Here is a 20,871-nt window from a genome sequence, read left to right on the forward strand (position 1 = left end):
CAGACACCATCCATTTGAACAGGAAAATTTAATATAATTGATAACTAGTAAAAAGTGGTTAATGACTGAAAGGGGTAAAAGAGAATGTAGAAGTAGCAAGCAGGATGAGGGAGAGTGAACTCTGAAGGAACCAAGGACTTAGGGGAGGATGCCCTGCCCCTCACAGGCTTTGGTTCAGACCTGTTTGAAAAGAGTGTGGCTACCACGGGAATACACAGCTGCTTGTCGGTAATGGAGAAACTTTCCAAAGGACACAGGCTGGAGGTTGCGCATAGCTGGCCCACAGTTTCCAGATAATACAGGCAGCTTGGAGCTGGTCTCTAGTAGCAGCCTGAGGGTGGGAAGAACAAGGCATGAGACCATGGCTGGAAGTGGCCAGTGACGCTATCTATAGAGGGGAGTGCTACCAGGTGTTAGTACCTGTGCTGAATAAAAATATGGGAGCACCAGAACCCAGAAGGGAAATGCCTTCCTGCTGACACCACTTTGTAGAGTTCCCGCAGTGCCTTCAATCTGACAAAGCCTGACGGGCCAGCAGGCAGACGAGAAGTGCTTACAGGCTCCAGGTCCAGTATCACACAGCAGGGCAAAGAAACGTGGGTTTGAATCTGAGAGACAATAAATTGAGAACTAGCATAGATGACTTCTAGTTTGGGATTATTATGAACAAAACTGCTGTGAACATTTGCGGGAACAAGTCTTTTTGTGGTTGTATGTTTCAATATCTCTTGGGAAAAATATACAAGTGGATTTTTGCCTAGGCATATGGTATGTGTACGTTGAACTTTATAAGAAACTACTAAATTGTTTTCTAAGTTGTATCATTTTGCATTCCAACCAGCAATACATACATCTTCCCCAACACTTGGTACTGTCAGTCTGTTAAATGTTAGCCGTTCTAGAACACAGGTAGTGGCATCTTTTAGTGATTTAGTCATCCTTGATGTGATTTAGTCATCCCTGATCTTTATCTGTTGAAACAATGATGTTGGGCATTGTTTCCTGTGCTTCTTGGCCATTCATATATTTTCATTTGTAAAGCGTTTGTTCAAATATTTTGCCCATTTAAAAATGGAGTTGTCTTATTGAGTTGTAAGAGTTCTTTAAATATTCCGTATAAAAGTTTTTTTGTCAGATATATGTATTGCAAACATTGTAACATTAAAATTTTTGAACACAAAATACCATCTACCAACAGGAGAAAAAAAGTTTTTTAAGGCAAATTTTAAAAATTGTCTGTAAAAATGTTGACAAATGTTATGCCTTATTTACCTTCAAATACTTTAAAAAAAATAGATGAAACAAAAATGGCAAAATGTTAATATTAAAATTAGGTGATGGGTATGTAGCTGTTCATTATTTTAGTCTTTATGTCTATTTGAATTTTTTTCATTATAAAAAGAAAAAATAGTCAAATTCCAAAGCGGATCTCTGAAGTTATCAGCAGCATATAAGGGCAAGATTAGTCCAGCCAAGTAAAGAGATTTCATAGGTTTACAGACATTAGAGTTGAAAGGCCCTTTACGATGTCCTATTATCAGCTGGCTGGGTGTGGCTCAGTAGTTGAGCATTGACCTAGGATCCAGGATATCTTGGTTCAATGCCCTGCTTCCTGTTGTGTGCTCCATCCTCAGTCAGGGACAGAAACATCAATCTCATCGTTGATGTTTCTATCCCTCTCTCCCTTCCTCTCTCTGAAGTCAATAAAAATACACTTAAAAAAAAAAGTCCTATTATCCAGTCTTTTATGCTTTGCTCCTAGTTCATTGACAATGTGTGTGTCACCAAAGTTCTGTGAGACTTAGATACTTATTTGTAAAATGAAGGGGCTGGCTTAGCTGATCTCAAATATTTTGTGCTAAATTCACTTAAAGCTAGCTAAGACTAGCTTTCCAGGTATTAGTAAGGTAGATATAAAAGTATAAGAAAGTGAGTCAACCCTACTTGCCTGGCATTCAGGGCTCTTCATGATCTGGCTCTAACTGAGCTACTCTTCTTTACATACTATTTACACCCCAGTTATTTCTTCTGTGCCTGGAGTGTCTTCCTTTCCATATCTACCTGATAAAATCTTACTCCTCTTGTAAGGCCCATCTCAAATATTAGCACTTTCATAATATTTAACTGGATTTCTTAACAAGATTCGACATCTCTGCTCACTAAATTCCATATCACTTTCTGAACTTGTCATGTAGCATATATCATATTTTATTTGTATCATCTCTTTGTGGTATTTTAATTATTTTTGAAAAATTTTCCTTCCTACTAAACTATAAACTCCTTAAGAAGAGGGATCATGTCTTATTAGTTTCAGGTGCTCAAAGTAGAGCACAATGACTTACATACAGGAGATTTTGGGGGGATAATGTCGGACTTACTGTATAACGTAGAAACAGATTTATGTGAAATTGTGAGTCATCTGTTTTATACCAAAGTCTTATTGGCATAAACTGACCCTTTTTCTGAAACTATGATAAGGAAATATGATTAATGATTTTCCAAATAACTTTTTTGTTGTGATAAGATTTTCCCAGAAAGCTAAAACCCTGGCAGAAGAAAATGTCACTCAAAATTTTCTTCAGTTGGAGCTGTGATTACTTGGTGTGTTTTGTGATATTTAGTGGTTAAAGTTGGGATTATTGCCTCCAGTGTAATAAATTCTCAATTCAATTCAAGCAGCAAACGCACAAGGAACAACAGCAGAATGGAAAACAATGCTCCAAGCATCTGAGCTACCTTTTATCCCCCTTAAATATGTTTTTGTTAGTTTCAGAGAGAGGAAGGGAGAGGGAGAGAGAGATAGAAACATCAATGATAAGAGAATAATTGATTGGCTGCCTCTCACATGCCCCCTACTGGGAATTGAGCCCAAAACCCGGACGTGTGCCCTGACCAGGAATCGAACCGTGACCTCCTGGTTCATAGGTTGACACTCAACCACCGATCCACCCTGGCAGGGCTGACCTGCTGCCTTGGAAGAACTCTAGTAAAACCTCAAATGGAGGGCATGACTTACACTTGGAGCAGCTGAGCTCTGCCAGCACCTGCTGCCTATGGAAAACAGAAGAGTAGAAATTGATAGCACAGCTAACCTGGTGGCATACAGTGACTGACTACAAGGGAAGTGTGGTCCCATGAATTTCCGGGGCTCTGAATAGTTACTTTAGTAACCCCCTTTCTCGTTTGTGTGCATGTGTGGATGGCATGGGGGAGGTGAAGTCTGGTGTAGACAGGGGTTGTCTTAGCATGGGAACAGGATATGATCTCTCTCCTCAACACAATTTAAATATCTTGGAAGATTTATTTCAAGTCATTTGTGTTCACTAAACGAATTTATTTCTGTCATTATTTTGCAGAAAAACATGTATGTAATGATGTATAGTTAATTCTTGATAATCCTTTCAACTGTTTATTGCAGCTTACCCCAGAATATACCTACACAGTCATTCTGAAGTGATAATTAGAAACGTACACAGATATTTTCAAATTAGTGTGAAATCCTGCAATGTGTGACTATCTTCTTGTAATCTTTAGAAAATATTTTGTCTATTTTGATGAGATTGATATGTTACAATGCAATACATTCTGTTTGTTTGGGCTTTGTTCTATTTCATCACCTTAAAAACATTAATGTAGGGCTTTCAAGCTCATAAATCAGTTACCTTTCAAATGAACAAAAGGTGACATGTCTCTTGGCTAGTGCAAACAGTAAATTAGTTTTCTATTGTTCTTTGTTTGATTGCTCTAGAATCTAACAAACATTCTGTAAGAAGCTACCAACAAAAATAGGATAAACACATATACCTCGTCACTTCCCTTCTTTTTGTAAAATTTTTAAAAATTTAGCCCGGACGGGCGTGACTCAGCAGTTGAGCATCGACCTAGGACCCAGGAGATGGAAGTTCTATTCCCAGTCAGGGCACATGCCTGGGTTGCAGGCTCTGTTCCCAGTAGGGGGCGTTCAGGAGGCAGCAGATCAATGACTCTCTCATCACTGATGTTTCTATCTCTCTCTCCGTCTTCCTTCCTCTCTCTGAAATCAATAAAGATTTTTTTTTAATTAAAAAAAAATTTTTAAATTTATTTGTTGATTTTACAGAGAGAGGAAGGAAGAGAGAAACATTGGTTTGTTGTTCCACTTAGTTATGCATTCACTCGTTGATTCTTGTATGTGCCCTGACCACGGATTGAACCTGCAACCTTGGAGTATCAGGACCATGTCCTAACCAACTGAGTTACCTGGCCAGGGCACTCCCTCCCCTTCTTATTAGTGAATTTGTTTTACATATTTTAGTACCCTCTAGATGAGAAAAAGCAATAACTGTATAAAAACAAATTAACATGTGTTCATAAATATGTTGCAGATATTAAAGTTTGTGTATTTTCCTACTAGCATGTTATTACCTAGATAACCACCCTTCTAGCATTCATTTAATAAATATAAGTTGAGGGGATATGTAGGATAAGGGTTCTGCTAGATTTTACAATCTGTCTAAGAAGACAGACACAGAAAAAGTCCTTACAAGTGTTTTGAAGGGAAAGGGCAAAGTGCAATAGAAGCTAAAGGTCAATTATCCAGGCCGTGGCTCACCCTGATATCTTGATTTTTCTTACATTTAAAATGGAAGACAGAGAGCACAGTGAAGATAGAAACTACCGTAAATGACGGTATGCATGCATATATATCTTCCAGGAAGAACATTATTCGGTCAAATAATTGAGGCTCCTTCTCTCAGGACACTTCCCTGGAAGGTTTGCTTGTCTGCGTCTACAGTGGTGGTGGTGATGCCCCTCACCCCACCTCACCCCACCCCACCCCCAAATCCCGAAAGAGGAGAGGACAGTGTGGAGATGGAATCCATTCAGCTCTTCACCTTTTGAAGGAGTGAGAACTGGCTGGCGAGCTCCTTCTGAAGACTGGGTCATCAGAGGAGAGCAGGGTTAAGAAAGCCACGGGCTGCGAGGAGCAGAGTTCAGGGTCGAGTTCCGCGGCCTTCTCAGTCTGCGACTGTCCCCGCGGGGAGCTGGGACGAGACGAGCGCGAGCAGGGAAACTGGAGCGCCGCGGCTATTTTACACTGACCTGGAAAATGTCAGGACAGACGAGGGAACGGCGGGGCGGGAGAAGTTCACAACGGGCGCCAGCTCTCCCACTGAGGTCTCGCCGGTGCACACTGAGTGGTTCGACCCCACCCCAAGCCCCGCCGGGGGAAGGATTCCGGACCAGGGTCTTGAAAGGAGATGGGCATCTGCCCACGTCACAGTTTAAAAGATGTGGCTGGACCAGCCCCCTGTGGGAAATGACCTCAGAGTGGCTAACCTTGCCCAAAGCTGCATTAAAAATAAAAATTAGTCTAGCATCCCTTTAGAAGCCGCAACCCCGCTCTTCGCCTAACCCTCCAGTTGGCCGGCGGAGCGCGGGAGGCAGCAGCGTGTGCGCGGCCGCCCCCCGCGCCGCAACCCCGGCTGGCGGGCACGCACCCCGCCCGCGCCCGGCGCTGTCGCGGAGCCCGCTGGGCGCGTGCGCGCACGGCCTCGACGCGTGCTCTCCGCGCGCGCCCTCCCCGGCGTCTCCCTTCCTCAGCCCCACGCGGCGGTCCCGGGCGCCCGCCCTCCCCGCGCTGCCACAGCGGGGGCGCCGCTCAGCTGACCGACGGGCGCCAGACGCCGGGGCCCGCGGCTCGCGAGCGCGGCGGCGGCGGCGGCGGCGGCGGCGACGCGGGCCTCTCGCGCCGACACTCCCCCTGCGCGCCCCTCCCCCACCCGGGCCCCGGGTCGGGGCTGACTGGGCGCGAGCCCGCGGCTGCTTCTCGGGCGCCGCGTGAGGAGCGAGGCTGCGGTGACGAGCGGCGGCTGCGCGGTCATGGGCGCGCCGGTATCGCCCTAGGGCGGGCGCGCGGAGACCGCAGCCGGAGCGGCAGCAGCGGCAGCGAGCTTTCCCGAGCGGCGGCGGCAGGAAGAGCGGGGCCGCGATGAGCGGGAGCGGCGCGGCGCCCGGCCCGGGCTCGGGGTCCTCCCCCACCGCCTGCCGCTTCGCCCACTACTTCGTACTGTGCGGGATCGACGCGGACAGCGGGCTGGAGCCCGACGAGCTGGCGGGTAAGGCCGGGCTGCGGCGGCGCGGAGGTCCCCTCAGGGACGCGGGGGACGCGCGGGAGGCGGGGTGCGGGCTCCAGACAAAGTCAGCTGCCGGCGGCGCCCGCATCCTGGCCAGACGATTTAATGACATTGTTATTTATTTCGCGTGCTGGGTCCGCGCTGCGCAGGGCGCTCGCTGAGGGCTCGTCTCCCGGACGCGGGGTTATTAATAACGGGAGCGGGGGCAGGGGCGGAGGTGGCCCCGACGGCGCGGCCCTCAGCCGCTCGCCCGCCCCTCTCCTGCAGCTGCAAGCGGAGGCGGCCAGTGAGTCACCCGGCGCGTTAACTCCCGGCCTTGCTGCGATCCCGCGTATCCCCCTCCCGCCCTCTGTGCGGGAGCCGCGAAGTTTCAGCCCCGGCACATGACGGGGCGCTCAGGCCCCCCTCGGGGGAGGGGGCGTCGGAGGTCGCCGGGCTGGCGGGCGGGCGCGGGGCGAGAGGCTGCTTGGACTTCATCGCAGACGGCTCCCGGGTTCTGCGATGACGGCCGCGTCACCTTTTGGAACCCTGTCGATTTGGCAGCGTCCCGGAGCTGGCGGGGACCTTTGAACGCTCGGGACGGGCACGGCGCTTTGTTGACACTGCGTATCCTGTTTCCGAGTTTTAGTAGTTGGATCTTTTCTCCGCGTGCGACTGCCTGGGTTTTCCTGGAAGGGCTCCGTCTGTCCTCTTGACACGTTTGATGGCGCAGTGCAGGGCTGAGCTGGGAAACCGACGCTGGGAAAAGGGGGCGTTAAATGATGATGGGGGGTGGGGGGCCGGTGCGAAGTGTGTAGAGGAGGCCTGGGAGAAACGACTGATTTCGTTCTGCGCTCCCGTTTCTTTCTGCATGCCTTCTTGGATCTGAAGCTTGATTTTATTTTATTTTTTTTTAATGAATGAGACAAGTGACATCTACCGCCTGAACTTTGTATCAGTGTTGAGCACTTAGGTCATAGCCTTTCCAGAACAGCTTCCTTTGGGTATAGCATTCCAGTGTGTATTTTGTCTCTTTTCCTTTTGCGTAGGTGGGTAGGAGCCGGGAATAATGTACTAAATAATAAACAATAGTAAACAAAATTATTCAACCTTAAGATACAGTACCCATCAACCCACGTCTTAGCTTAAGTGTCTTGTAAAGTCAGTTTCACAGAAAACGTTTTAAACAAAAAGTCTTAAGTCTAGTTTTAGCTAAATTTTTTTTGAAACAGAGGATGAGTACCAGGTTTTCTGTATGTATAATTATGTAATCATGTTTCTTCAACTAAGGTTTCATGTACATACTAAGAATGTTTTTGTTAAGGGATGGGATACAAAATTAGAAAAAAATGTCTGCAGAGGTATTTGAAAAGATTACTCTTGAGGGATTGGTGAAAGGATTATTTTATTTTCTAGAATCCCTTCTTCCATAAACATCCTAAACATTTGTGGCACCAGGTCATTTGGAGGCCTTCTGTCAGTGGTGACTGATGAAAGGAAAAAGCCGGTAATTTTTTCCCCTCCATCTCAAGTCTGTATGCCTACTAAAGCTAAAACAGCACCTGTAGGTGTGGCTTGGGACTCTTTAGGCATAATGCTAAGGCTTTAACAAAACTAAACAGTAAAAAATTAATTTTAACTCATTTTTTAGACACAAATTGGCTTTTCCTTTTGCAACACTATGTGTGAGTGTAGGTGATTGAGATTTCTGTTCCTCATAATACTTGGTGTTTTGAATGAACTGTTTTGCCTGATAATATTTCAGTATCAACACATAGTTTAATGAAAGGTTTTTGAAAGCCTGTAGGTGTAGGTTTTTTCCTAGCTGTGTTCTAGGTGCTGTGGACAGCTGTGAACAAAGCAGTAAAAAAATCCCTGCCATTATAGTGCTTACATTCTAGTGTAAACAAATAATGAAAATATATAGTTTGCCAGATGTTAATGCTCACTATGAGGAAAAATAAAGCAGGGAAATGAGACTAGGCTAGTGCCAGCAGAATGGTGGGGTTTCAATTTTAAATAAAATGGAAGGGAAGGCCTTACAGATAAGTTGGCATTTGAAAAGAGCCCTGAAGGATTCAAGGAAGCAAGCTGCATGGATTGTCTTGGGGAACACATTACAGGCAGAGGAAACAGCACCTTCGAAGACCTGAGGTGGAATAGTGCCTAGTTTGTGCAGGCAAGAGCAAGGAGGCCAGTGTGTGTGGTTGGAGCTGTGAGGGGGTGGTCGTAGATATTACCATAGCGAAAGAGCAGGGGAAATTGTGTAGGGCCTCATGCATGGACCGTTGTTAGGAAAACCACTGGAAGGTTTTGAGTAGTGTAATGAGGAGATCTGATATGTCCTCTAAAAGGATCCCTGTGGCTACTAGGCTGGTTCTACTATATCAGGGGCAAGGATAGAGACAGACCAGTTAAAAGGAGGCTCTTTTTCACTATTTGAAATGAGAGGTGTTGGTGGCTTGAAACAAGACAGTAGTGGTGAAATGCTGTTAAGCTGGATATATTTTGAAGGTAGAGTCAGCAGGACTTGCTGATGAACTGGATATTGTATTCATATTAAAATAAAGTAATTAAAAATGACTCTTAAGAGTTTCAGCCTAAACAATTATAAACATCTTTATTTACTGAAATAGGAAAACTGATGGAGAAGCAGGCTGGAGAAGATTAGTTCAGTTTCTGACATGTTAAGTTTGAGGTGTCCATTAGACAATCAAATGGAGATATCAAGTAGGCAAAGACATCTTTCAGGGAGTCTTAATTTATATTTAGATATAAATTGAAAGCCACAATCTTGGGTAATATCAACCATGGATTGTAGACAGAAAAGAGGCTGGAGACACTCTAGCATTCAGAGGCTGGCAGGATGAAGAGGACACCTTGCTAGGAGAGCAGGAAGTGTGGCCAGTGAGATGAGAGGAAGACAGGAGAATGTAGTATCATGTTCCCAGTTAACAAATTTTCTTGACTATTTCCACAGAGCTACTTTTGGGGATGAGGAAACAGGGCCAGTGAGTTAGGCAAATTAGCCTGAAGGTTGTTTCTGTTTCACTGCTTTAATTTCATAGTTAATGACAGTTAAGTTTCTATTTTTCTTTTTTGGACCTGATCTATTTTTATCATACTGTTTCTTAGCAAGTTGTTACCCTGCCTGCAGAAGGTCTTAATTGACTACTATTAAACATAAATTCTACCAATTGCTTCATGGACTTTTTATTTTATTATTTTTTATTTTAAAAAATATGTACCTTTATTGATTTCAGAGGGAGGAAGGGAGAGAGACAGAAACATCAGTGATGATAGAGTCATCATTGATCGGCTACTCCTGCACGCCCCCAATTGGGGATTGAGCCCGCAACCTGGGCATGTGCCCTGACTGGGAATCGAACCATGAACTCCTGGATTCTAGGTGGATGCTCAACTGCTCAGCCATGCCCAGCTGGGCTATGGACTTTTTCTTAATGTATTCATGTTCCCAGAATTTATATTCCACAGGTGGTGGGACATTGAAATCAAATTAAGGACAGCCCTGGCCGGCATGGCTCAGTTGGGTGTTGTCCCGTGCACCAAAAGGCTGCTGGTTTGATTCCAGTCAAGGCACATGCCTGGGTTGTGGGCTTGAGCCCCGGTAGGAGCGTGCAGGAGGCAGCAATGTTTCGCTCTCACATGATGTTTCTCTCTCTCTTTCCCCCTCTCCATTCCCCCTCTCTAAAAATCAGTAAAGTATTTTTAAAAAATTAAGGATGCAAACCAGACGGTGAAGTTATAGTTAAATAGACTGAGACTTTATGATAAAGTTATCAGGACTTTAAATTGTTTTTTAGACATTCCTCCCAGTAAAGCCCAGCTTTACCAACAATGAAAAGATTTCTTTCATCTCAAATAGGTCTTTTAACAACAGAAAATAATTTGAGTATGTAAATAAAATATTTTTTAATTGAGGACCTAGAACTTTTACTGGGAGTCACATACAGTATACATACATATGTATGTTTGCATGTATATACATATATGGATATACTGGTATTATCCATTGTTTTTTCTCTGGCACATCTTAGCTGTTGTGCTTCTTTTACTCACTGTATATATATATTTTTAATATATGTTTATTGATCTCAGAGAGAGGAAGGAGAGGGAGAGAGAGAAACATCAATGAGAGAGTCGTCATTGATTGGCTTCCTCCTGCACACCTCCAACTGGGGATCAAGCCCTCAACCAGGGCATGAGCCCTGAACGGGAATCGAACTTCGATCTCCTGGATCCTAGGTTGATGCTCAACTGCTGAGCCACACGCAGCTGGGCTCACTGTATATTTTCAGGATACGAACAAAAAATGTTAAAGCAGCCCTGTCCGGGTGGCTCAGCTGGTTGTAGCATCGTCTGGTACATCTGAAGGTTGCCAGTTTGATTGAGGGAGACAACCAATTGATGTTTGTCTTTCACATCTCTCTCTTTGTCTCTCTGTCTCTCTCTCCTCTCCTCTCTCTATCCCTTCCTCTCCCTAAAAATCAATGAACATATCCTTGGGTGAGGGTTAATTTAAAAATTAAAAAAAAAAAATTAAAATGTTAAAGCAGGAAGGTTTAAATTGCCTTTAAATGTTAAAGATACAAAAAATGTTTCAAACTGATTCTTTATTGCCTAAAGAAGAAAGGGGTAAATAGAAATACTTGTTGGAATTAGTTGATAAGGAAGGCAGATGTCATTCTGAAATTTTCTCTTATGGCTCATTTCCTCTAAGACCTCTAACTATAGGAATTTACCTGTCTTGATTTACAGCAACAAGTCTTTTAGGCAATGGAAAAACGAAGGGCATAATTAGACCTTTGTTTAGGTAACATAAGTATGCAAGTCCCCAAGAGGGAAGGGTCTTTGCCTCTCACTTTCATAGTGCCTTATTCGTAGTACATAGTGTTTAATAAGTGAATGAATATAAAGTTTGCATATGAGTCAACAATTTGTGTGATGACAAGAATATTCTTAAAGCATTCCTATGGTAGCCTGGATTCAGTCCTGCTGATAATAAAGTATGATGGGTAAGATTCCTGTCATAGGCCTTTGTTTAGCTCTCTTCCTTGGTGCCTCTGGCTATTTATTTTTAGCTTTGGTGTTCGTGGGCGTGGTTTCCAGAAGAGCTTAGAGGCTGTGGAGACTATGGTCTAAATTCAGATACAAAATTTAGTTCAGACTGACACAGGGTCATCATGCATTGAAGAAATCAAGGCTGTAAGAGTAAGGTTCCCTCTCAGAGATCACATGACCAGCAGCAGACAACAGACTAGAGCCTGCTTGTTCTACTACACTATGCTCCATAGTTATTTTATTTCGGCTCAGAAAAAAAGATGAATTTGACGTGAGTTCAGCGAGCATTTCAGGCTTACCGTTATTCCAGACTGAATGTCATAGTCAAGATTGTCTTTTAAAAATGAAGGCCAGGCCCAGCTGGCAGTTGAGCATTGACCTAGGTTCTAGGACATTGGGGTTCGATTCCTGGTCAGGGCACATGCCCAGGTTGTGGGCTTGATCTCTAGCCCGGAGCGTGCAGGAGGCAGCTGATCAATGATGACTCTGTCATCATTGATGTTTCAACTCTTTCCCCCTCTCCTTTCCTCTCTCTGAAATCAATAAAGACATATTTTAAATAAAAATAAATAAATAAATAAATTAATTAATTAAAAAAAATGAAAGCCAAATGTGCAGGCTTGGGTGGGGTAGGAATGTCCCTGATCCAACCACTATTGGTAGTGCCTCAGTTGTTAGCTTTATTGACATCCTTGGACCCAAATAGATTATGTTTGGTAGTTTGGAAGATCTGGCCTGGTAGCTAGGGTTTGGGGAAAGAATAATGCAAAGATCAGCTTCCATTCTAATGAGGCCAAAGAAAATTCAAGGGCTAGTTGCTGTGGTATAGTGATAACTTGGCTTTTAAAATCCACTCAGAATAAAACTCTTCATGGTGAAATTGGTCCAGTAGTGGGTGCAGCTAAGCTCCCTGTGATAACCCCAGGGCTCAGGCTTCTGCTCCAGTTGTTGATGCAGGACAGACCAGAGAAGATGTGATGGGAAGGGGAAGGGTGGTGGTGGTGGTGGTGGTGGTGGTGACACGCAGTGTCTTTGGAAGAGGAGAGAATAGAGAGGGAGAGAAAGGGGACAGGGAGAGAGAGGAGGCTGGACGAGATCAAGTAATTGCTGCTAAGGTGTGATGACAGACTGTTCTGAAATTTCTGAGTATATCCTGTGCTTGTATTTCACTGCTGGTCACAGACAGTCTTGGAGTAATAAAAACATGTCTAAAACACAGTGCATTGGTAGTCACAGTTTCCATGAAATTCCATTCAGAAGAAAACATTTTCCTCTTTTGTAATTTGCTGGAGGATAGAGATAGTTCCTACATAGGGTACTTAGGAAACAAGTGGTGTATGTTCAGATCCTTAACATTTTTCATAGATAATGACCTAAATTTTGTTTTCAGTAAAGCCAGAACTAGCCGTTACACTTTGCATTAATTACTCAATGTAAAATGCTTACAGTGTGGCAGGTTGTGGAATATATAGGTGAGTCACCGTTCCATAAGAATCTGCAATGAAATAGCAATAATTAAATAACATTTAATCAGTGCTTTCTACTTGCCAAGCACTGTGCTAAATGCTTCATAGTAATTGCCTCATTTGATACTGAAAACAACTGTAGGAGGTGGCACTATTTTCTTTGTTTTATAGATGAGGAAACTGAGGCTAGGGCGTTTTAAGTATTTCACCCAGGTTCATAAAATAACTGAGAAACCTGGACTGAAAAGTCTGTCTGACATGATTCATCCATGCCCATAACCGTTACATTTGCTGCCTCCATGAGAATGTACATTGTGTTACACAGATTGTAAAATCTACTGGTATAGGAACCCTACAAATCAAATGAGATTATCTTTTAACTCTATATAGGAGGGATAATTAAGAGGGAGACTATAACTTGACCTTGCTTGTCTTGTCTCTTCTTAAGACCAGCACTAATAATGTCTCTTGCATGCACTCCCATCATTTATTCATCAGAAAATTAGAAGAGTTATATTTGATGTTACTTTTGTTTTCATGAATATTTATAAAGGTAAGATATTACTGTATAAATATAAAGCATTGCCGAACCGGTGCTTTATAGTGGCTCAGTGCTTGAGTATCGACCTAGGATCCAGGAGATCGAGGTTTGATTCCCAGTCAGGGCACATGCCTGGGTTGTGGGCTCGATCCCCAGTGGGGGGCATACAGGAGGCAGCCGATTAATGACTCTCTCATCATTGATGTTTCTCTCTCTCTCTCCCCCCCTCCCTCCCTCTCTCTGAAATCAGTAAAGATACATATATTTTTAAAAAGGGCATTTATTACATAAATACAAATACCACTTTCAGTTTTTTTAACCTCTTTGCTCTTATTACTGGGTTTTATCATCTTAGTATAAATTGTTACTTGTCCTTAGATAAGTTTATAGTTTTCAGAGGGAATGTATGATTGCTTGTGAAACCATGGCTGGCAGGGCAGTGAGTACAGTAGTTGCAGCTGGACACACAGTCCTGGCTCAGCACTTAGCACAGCTGTGAGCCTCAGTGTTTTCATGTCTCAGAGGGGTTAAATGAGAGGACTGAATTCTAAACATACCACACCTCTCCTTCATTGGCCTGAAATTGTTTTTGAATAAAAGAATTAAATGTACCAGTTTAAAAAATTAATCCTGAATAACATAAAACATGGGAACTAATATATACCACATACACCACACGAGGACCGATGAAGTAATTGTAATTTCCACCACAAGGAAAGGGGAAAAATCAGTTTATGCAGTTCCCTCTATAGGAAAGATACCATTTTTAGCAAGCCTTTAAAAATGTTAATAACAGTTCATGGACTCAGTTATTACCTACATGGGTCCTTAGGGACCCAGGGACCCCGGGACCCCTGTTTGAAATTACCATATTAGATAATATCTAGAAGTCTGTATTCTAGGAGTATGGATGGTGGGATCTTAGAATAATTTTTTTCTACTTAAAATTCTTCTGTAGCTCCCTTTGTATTTAGATTAAGGTTCAAACTTTACCCTGTATCTTAGTTTGTTTGGGCTGCCTGCCACCCACAGACCAGGTGGCTTATAGATAACAGAAATTTATTTCTTAGTTCTGGAGGCTGGGAAGTTCAAGGTCAAGCTCCTCACAGACCCTGTGTCTGGGGAGGGCCCTCTTCTTGGTTCATAGGTGGACTTTCTATGTGGAAGGAGTGAGGGTGATCTCTGAGGCTTCTTTTTTAAGGGCACAAATCCCATTCGTGAGGGCTCCACCCTAAGCACCTCCCTAAGTCCCCACCTCTGAATGCTATCACTTTGGGGATTAAATTTCAACATATGAATTTGGGGTAGGGGGCAGGTGCACAGATATTTAGTCTATAACACCCTGGTTTACAAAGCTTTTCATCATCTGGTCTCTGCCCACCTTTCCAACCTTTTCAGTCTGGACCACTCTTTCCAACTACATTAGCTTCCTTACAGGTCTTTAAACACATCAAGCCAAGCTGCTACTTGTCTCATGGCCTATTCATCTTCTGTTCTCTCCCTGGAATCATCTTTTCCTAGACCAGCATCATCCATTAAATATAAAATATGAGACAAATTTGTAATTTAAATTGTTCTGGTAGCCACATTTAAAAAGGTAAAAAGAAACAGATTATATTAATTTTAATGATATATTTTATTTATGTATCTAGGATATTTCAACATATAACCAACATAAAAATTATTAATGAGATACTTGGATTTTTTTCTTACTAAATCTTCAAACTCCAGCATATCTCAGTTTGGACTAGCCGCATTTCAAGTGTTCAATAGCCACATGTGACCCTCTGTCTTTCCAAATTTTTCTTCTCCTTATTCAGGTCTCTGCATGTATGTTACCTCCTCAGAGTGGTCTCTCCAGACAATGCTGTATAAAATAGTGCCCTTCCTTTCCCTGCCTGCCCCATTCTTGCCAGTCACCTTGCTTAATTTTCCTCATAGCACTTATTGGTAACTGACAATATATTGTAAATGCATTTCTTTACTTTTGCTTTTTAATGTCAATCTTTCCCAGTAGATTACTGGATCCTAAAGGGCAGGACCTTTGTCTCTCATTTATTATTATACACCCGGTGACCAAAATAGTGACTCATAATAGTGTCCCATAATAGGGACTCAAATAGATTGTTATATTAAATGAATGAGATAATTTGAAATGGACAAAAGTATAACTTTTCCTTTTGTTACTGTCAATAAAAGCTAGTTACTGGCAATAAAAGTTAGTATGTTTATGTGTGGGTTTTAAAACCTCTAAAATGGAAGCTAGAGGTTTTTTTAAATGAGAAGTTTGAGCTTGATGAAAAAGTGAGAGTGGGGATGAACGATTACTTTTTTAAAAAGGTAAATATCAGCTTTGTGGTAAGCTACTAAGATTTATTCTGTCCATAATATTTATTAGCCTGTTCCTTCCCTCTTGAAATAAGCTGTGATAAATAAAATTAGTAACCTTTTTTTTCTTTACCAGCTTTATGCCAAGCAAGCATGTAGGTAACAGGAAAGCTTTGATTTTTTTTTTAAAACAAATAATATGTCTTATTTATTTATAAACTAGTGCCAAGAGATGAGCACATAAATGGTGGGTAGTGTTTATGGAATTTCAGGAAGTGGTTGTGTTAAAGAGCACTTGTAGCTGTATTTGTGGTTTTAGAGGAATATTTTAGGAAATTGCATTCACAGTTTCTTCCTTCATGGGCATCCACATCAATATGGGGCATGGTCAGCCAGGATAGTTCTCTTTGTTTCTATAAAGTTTAATTCTTTATATATGTTTTTCTATTTATATTTTGTCTTTATTGTGTCTTGTATAATGTTCTGTTCTGCCTGAGGCTTGGCTTTTTAAGATGACACCATCTAATGACCTTTTACCCAGAGGTTCCAAAAATTTTCAGTTCGGGACTATCATTTCCACATTACTTTTCAAACCGAATGCAAAGGTGGTTGGCTGAGTTTGCAAGGAGGCAGGAATTGTGAATTCTAGGAATAAAAGTGGAAGTGTTTTATGTGCTGCTGGGACAGCACATCCTGAGGTTAGAAGAACATGAAACAGTTGCTTTCTCAGACATCTCTGCATCTTCCCCAAGAACCCATGACATTTATTAACTTTATTCTAAATGTTGTAACTATTTTAATTAACATGGGCTTCTTGAATTAATACCTTTTATTTTTCTTTTATAAACTTGTATACATCACTGGTACAGAAAGCTATTTTTGAAATAATGCTTTCTTTAAATGACTTTCATAGTTATGTTATTAGCACTATTGAGTTAGAGCTAGCTCCAGGAAATCACCTTTATATGATGTAGCTGTGAAAGTAGTGAACATTTGTTGAGTCATGATTGTGGTTGGTGATTTATAAGCATTATCTTTTTTTTTTTTTTTAATATATCTTTATTGATTTCAGAGAGAGGAAAGGAGAGGGATAGAGAGAGATTGAAACATCAATGATGAGAGAGTCATTGATGGGCTGCCTCCTGCACGCCCCCAACTGGGGATCGAGCCCGCAACCCGGGCATGTGCCCTGGCCGGGAATCGAACCCCAATCGCCTGGATCCTAGGTCGACCCTCAACCACTGAGCCACACTCGGCTGGGCTATAAGCATTATCTTTAATCCTCAAAATAACTTGAAGGTATTATTTTCTTCATTTTACAGGTGAGGAGGCTGAGGTTCAGTGAGGTGTTACCCAAACTCACAGAGACAGTAAAGGCCAGGGTGGGACTGAATCCCAGGCTGACTCCAAAGTGGCCCTTACCCACTCTGTTCTTCTGCCCCTCTATGTACTCCAGACCAGTTGTCCTCAACTGCTAGGTAGTGTTGACACAGTAGTGGGCCTGCCATTTGTGAGTTGGGTCACAAGTAGTTATTAACAATAGTTGAATACTGAGGTGGTAAATGATATACATTTTCAAATAAGTAGAATGGATTCAAGATCTTCCCATTAATGATGTCATTCTTGCTCAGTTCCATCCCTGTGGGCTTTTATTGGCTAGAAGAGAAAGAGGTGGCATTATATGCACCACAGTAGTAATTGTGGATAGCCCATACATAATGGAAAATCTTATCTTGTTAAGGCTCCTGCTAAGCTACTGTTACTGATGCGCTATGAGTAGTTTTTGCATGTTCATATTCTGTTAGGAACACCACTGCAAAAGTAGTCTATGTGCTCCCCTACCCTGGATGTTTTAAAGAAAAATTTGTTCGTAATTTGAGAACATACATGGGGATATGTTTCAACACTAATGCTGATCTAGACTGTTCCTAGATATTTTTCCTCAGTTGTAAATGTGACGATGGAAAGAGCTTGTAAACTAGAGTGCAATAAAAATATGAGGTAGAATTTTAGAGTTGTAGAATTTTTAAGTTCAACCCTGCTGTGAGGATGAGCATGCTGAATCCCTAGATACAGTGTGGACCTCTAGGTTTTAAACTGTGAAACCCAGTTTAAATATTTTTAAAATAGATTTTATTTATTATTATTATTTTTTTTATCCTCTCACCAGGATGTGTTTCCTGATTTTAGAGAGAGGAAGGGAGGGGAGAGAGAGAGAATGAGAGAGAGAGAAACATTGATGTGAGAAAGAAACAGTTTCCTCTTGTGCACGTGTGCATGCCCCACCTGGGACCGAACCCACAACCTACATATGTGCCCTGACTGGGAATTGAACCTGAGACATTTCAGTGTCATGGACAGTGCTCCAACCAACTGAGCCACACCAGCCAGGGCAAAGATATTTTAAGTGTCTGTTTTCTGGATCTCAGAGGCTCGGTGGTGTAAATCCACTTGTTCTGCATAATTTTCTTCTGCCCACGCCTGGAGAATCCAGGTTTCTCCTTGGAAGACCATGTTTTCTTGCGCTGCCTGGCTTCCTCTTTTCTAGTACACAACACACTTCTCCTGTCACTTATGTAACATGGAAAATTATTCTATAGTTTGAAGAAACATTACTGTAGAAGTGATATGTTAAATTAAGTTTCTCATAGTCTTCATTCCTCAGTGCAGCTTGACATAAGTTTGCTCCGACCAGGCTTTTGTACTTTTTCTTTCTTATCTTTCTCTCATAGTCCTTTGAGAAAACAGGGACATTCTGCTAGATGAACAGTGTTCTTGCAATATATTAAATTTTGTCACTTGTTTTTTTTTTCTGTTGATCGTGACTAAAATAGCAAGGAGTGATTGTTTCCCTCCAGGCAGATGAGACATGAGCTGTTTAGAGAGGGAGTGCACATCTCGTACTGAATGTCCTCCCTGTCATAAGAATCAGCCCTAGCATATCAACTGGCATTCCATGAGGATGAGATACGGACTTTCATCAGAATAGCGTGAACAGTAGGAATTTAGGACTGCTTATAGGTTTAAAGCTTATGGATGGTCCACTTCCCGGACTACAGTCTTTTGTTTGAGTTTCTAGGTTAATTTCTCTTCAGTTTAAGGAAATTTCAATGGCTGGGGTAGAAAGATAACAGATTGTTTAAAAACGTTTCCCATCTACTGTCTCAAGTGTATTCTTTTTTAAAAAAATAAATAGACTTTTGTCTGGATTTCAAAATACTGTGGCTCAGCTCCAGGGAAATGAGCTCTCGTACTTGACTTCATTTGCTTTGTGCCATTGTTCACAAGAACAGTGACTGTGATTTCACAGGTTATTAAAACACAAGCGTTGGTGCCACAGAGGTGATTATGCCAAAATAGGTTATTTTGTTTAGTTGTTCTCACTCCCGTCTGGCAGTGCTTATTTTTCCATTGGCAGTCCTGGCTACGGTCTGATTTTAAATAAATATTGGAAAGCTGTGTGTGCTTGAGTGTAAAATCTTGTCTATTCCTCATAGTAAAGGCCAGACAGGTCTCATTTACTGTGAGCCATGTGTAAACCTCCCATCCCTGGTGGAAGAGGCTAGTTGGGAGAGCATTAAAGTGTGGGTGCATGGAGGGTGGAAGGTGGTGGAAACAAAACATGAAAATTGCACTTGTTATTCCAAAAATCTCTTTTCCTGATCTGTCAATCTCTCTCTCCCCCTCTCTTCTATTTGGAAAACAACTTTTTATGGTTTGACTGGGAGAAATGGTACAGAGATATCCAGACAAATGCCCTATACCCTAGAGGGCCCACAGATTTAACTACCCGCTAGAGGAGCCATTATAGAGTCCCCTGCACAATTGTTGTGCCTACTGGAAGTTTAACAAAATTGTGTTCACTCTTCCCTGGAATGAAATCTATAAGCAGGAGTAAAAATTTGGCTTTTTTTTTTAATGTGGCCATAAGGCCAAGCAGCAGACATAATTTGTTAAATCACTGGGGACAGAGGCCTTGAAGTGAGATGTGTGTTGACATGTATGCACATTTAGTATTTATTTCTGTGCCCCTTTGAACTCTGTTGAATAGATTAGTCTATTTTGTTGAAAGGCAGTCTTTGAGGGACAGCTGAAACATTGGTGTATAAGCGGGAGAGAGAGAGGTCTCTCTTTGGTTTGTTTTTTGTTTTTCAAATGTAGGGGAAAGAAAGTAACTTCTTAAATACTTCCTTTTAAAAATAATTTTTTTGGTAAAATTCAGATTTGCCTTGGGGCATAAAGGAGAGTGTAAATGGTTGTATTATTTTCGTAAACACAGTTGAATAGTTTTTGAATGTCTTCTGAAGTAATGAGATATAGTCTCCTCTCAAGTGTGGGAACTATTTTGCACCCTGTTCCCTGACCTTTACCTTTTGACCCTACTGCTTTGTGATGAGATTATGGGCCTTTGAGGTTTTTTTCCAGTTGGCCCAGGTTTCCTTACACAGCAACATAAAACTTTAAGCTTCCTTAAAAGATGTTTTTAGAATTGCGGAGAACATTCAGATTTAATTGTTGGTATGAATTTTGTAAACATTTTTCTTTAAATTTTTTCTTAATGCTGTCCAGTGTATCTATGTATTTTCTAATAGGAACTTTCAAGTTTTTATGTTTTTCCTTTGGAGTAAAACATCATAAAGTAATGTTGCTTATTTAGGGAGAGGCTAAAAATTAGAACTTTTCAGGATAAGAGAACTCAAGAGAGACCCACCTGTTTGTTCCTCATTGTTGCCTCTTTAGGTATGAGAAGTTAAAATTTGGATTCTGGGGTATAATGCAAGAGCAACAAATTGAATATTTGCAGAGAGAATCAACACTTTAACCTGCTTATCTTATAAAAAATTTTAGACACCTTTTCAGATGTCAAAAAGGGTAGGAAGAGAATCAGGGACATGAACTCATCAATAGGATATGAACTTGTTTACTTTTGCTATTAGTAGTTCATATAAGAGTGTTGGTTTTTTAGTTTGTTTTGGAGTTTTGGGTTTATTATTTATTTTGGAAAGGGTAATATTAGTGTCAGAATAAGGGTTTGGGCATTACCTTTGTTTTTTATTTTTTGTGTACTATCTTCAAGCTTATCTGGAAAACTAAGCATTGGCTCTGTTTCAGACATTTTAGTAGGACTTTCTGAAGAATGTCTTTTTTTTGTTTGTTTTATTTTAAACATATCTTTACTGATTTCAGGGAGAAGGAAGGGAGAGGGAGAGAGAGAGATAGAAACATCAATGATGAGAGAGTCATTGATCGGCCGCCTCCTGCATGTCCCTGACTGGGGATTGAGCCCACAACCTGGGCATGTGCCCTGACTGGGAATTGAACCCCGATTGCCTGGATCCTAGGTCGATGCTCCACCGCT

The 20,871-nt window shown here is 41.9% G+C and overlaps 1 protein-coding gene across 4 annotated transcripts in view; it reads left to right on the plus strand.

The window, feature by feature from the left end:
* Positions 1-5,971: 5,971 nt before the first annotated feature.
* DENND5B (DENN domain containing 5B) overlaps positions 5,972-20,871 on the plus strand; it is a 153,878-nt gene continuing 138,978 nt past the window's right edge. For all 4 annotated transcript variants that reach the window (XM_087814737.1, XM_087814734.1, XM_087814735.1 and 1 more), the window contains exon 1: positions 5,972-6,098. In XM_087814737.1, coding sequence (XP_087670863.1) covers positions 5,972-6,098 — 127 coding nt within the window. The remainder of the gene's footprint in view (positions 6,099-20,871) is intronic.

The sequence above is a fragment of the Miniopterus natalensis genome, chromosome 2 (assembly GCF_054644295.1).
Source record: "Miniopterus natalensis isolate mMinNat1 chromosome 2, mMinNat1.hap1, whole genome shotgun sequence".
NCBI lineage: Eukaryota > Metazoa > Chordata > Mammalia > Chiroptera > Miniopteridae > Miniopterus > Miniopterus natalensis.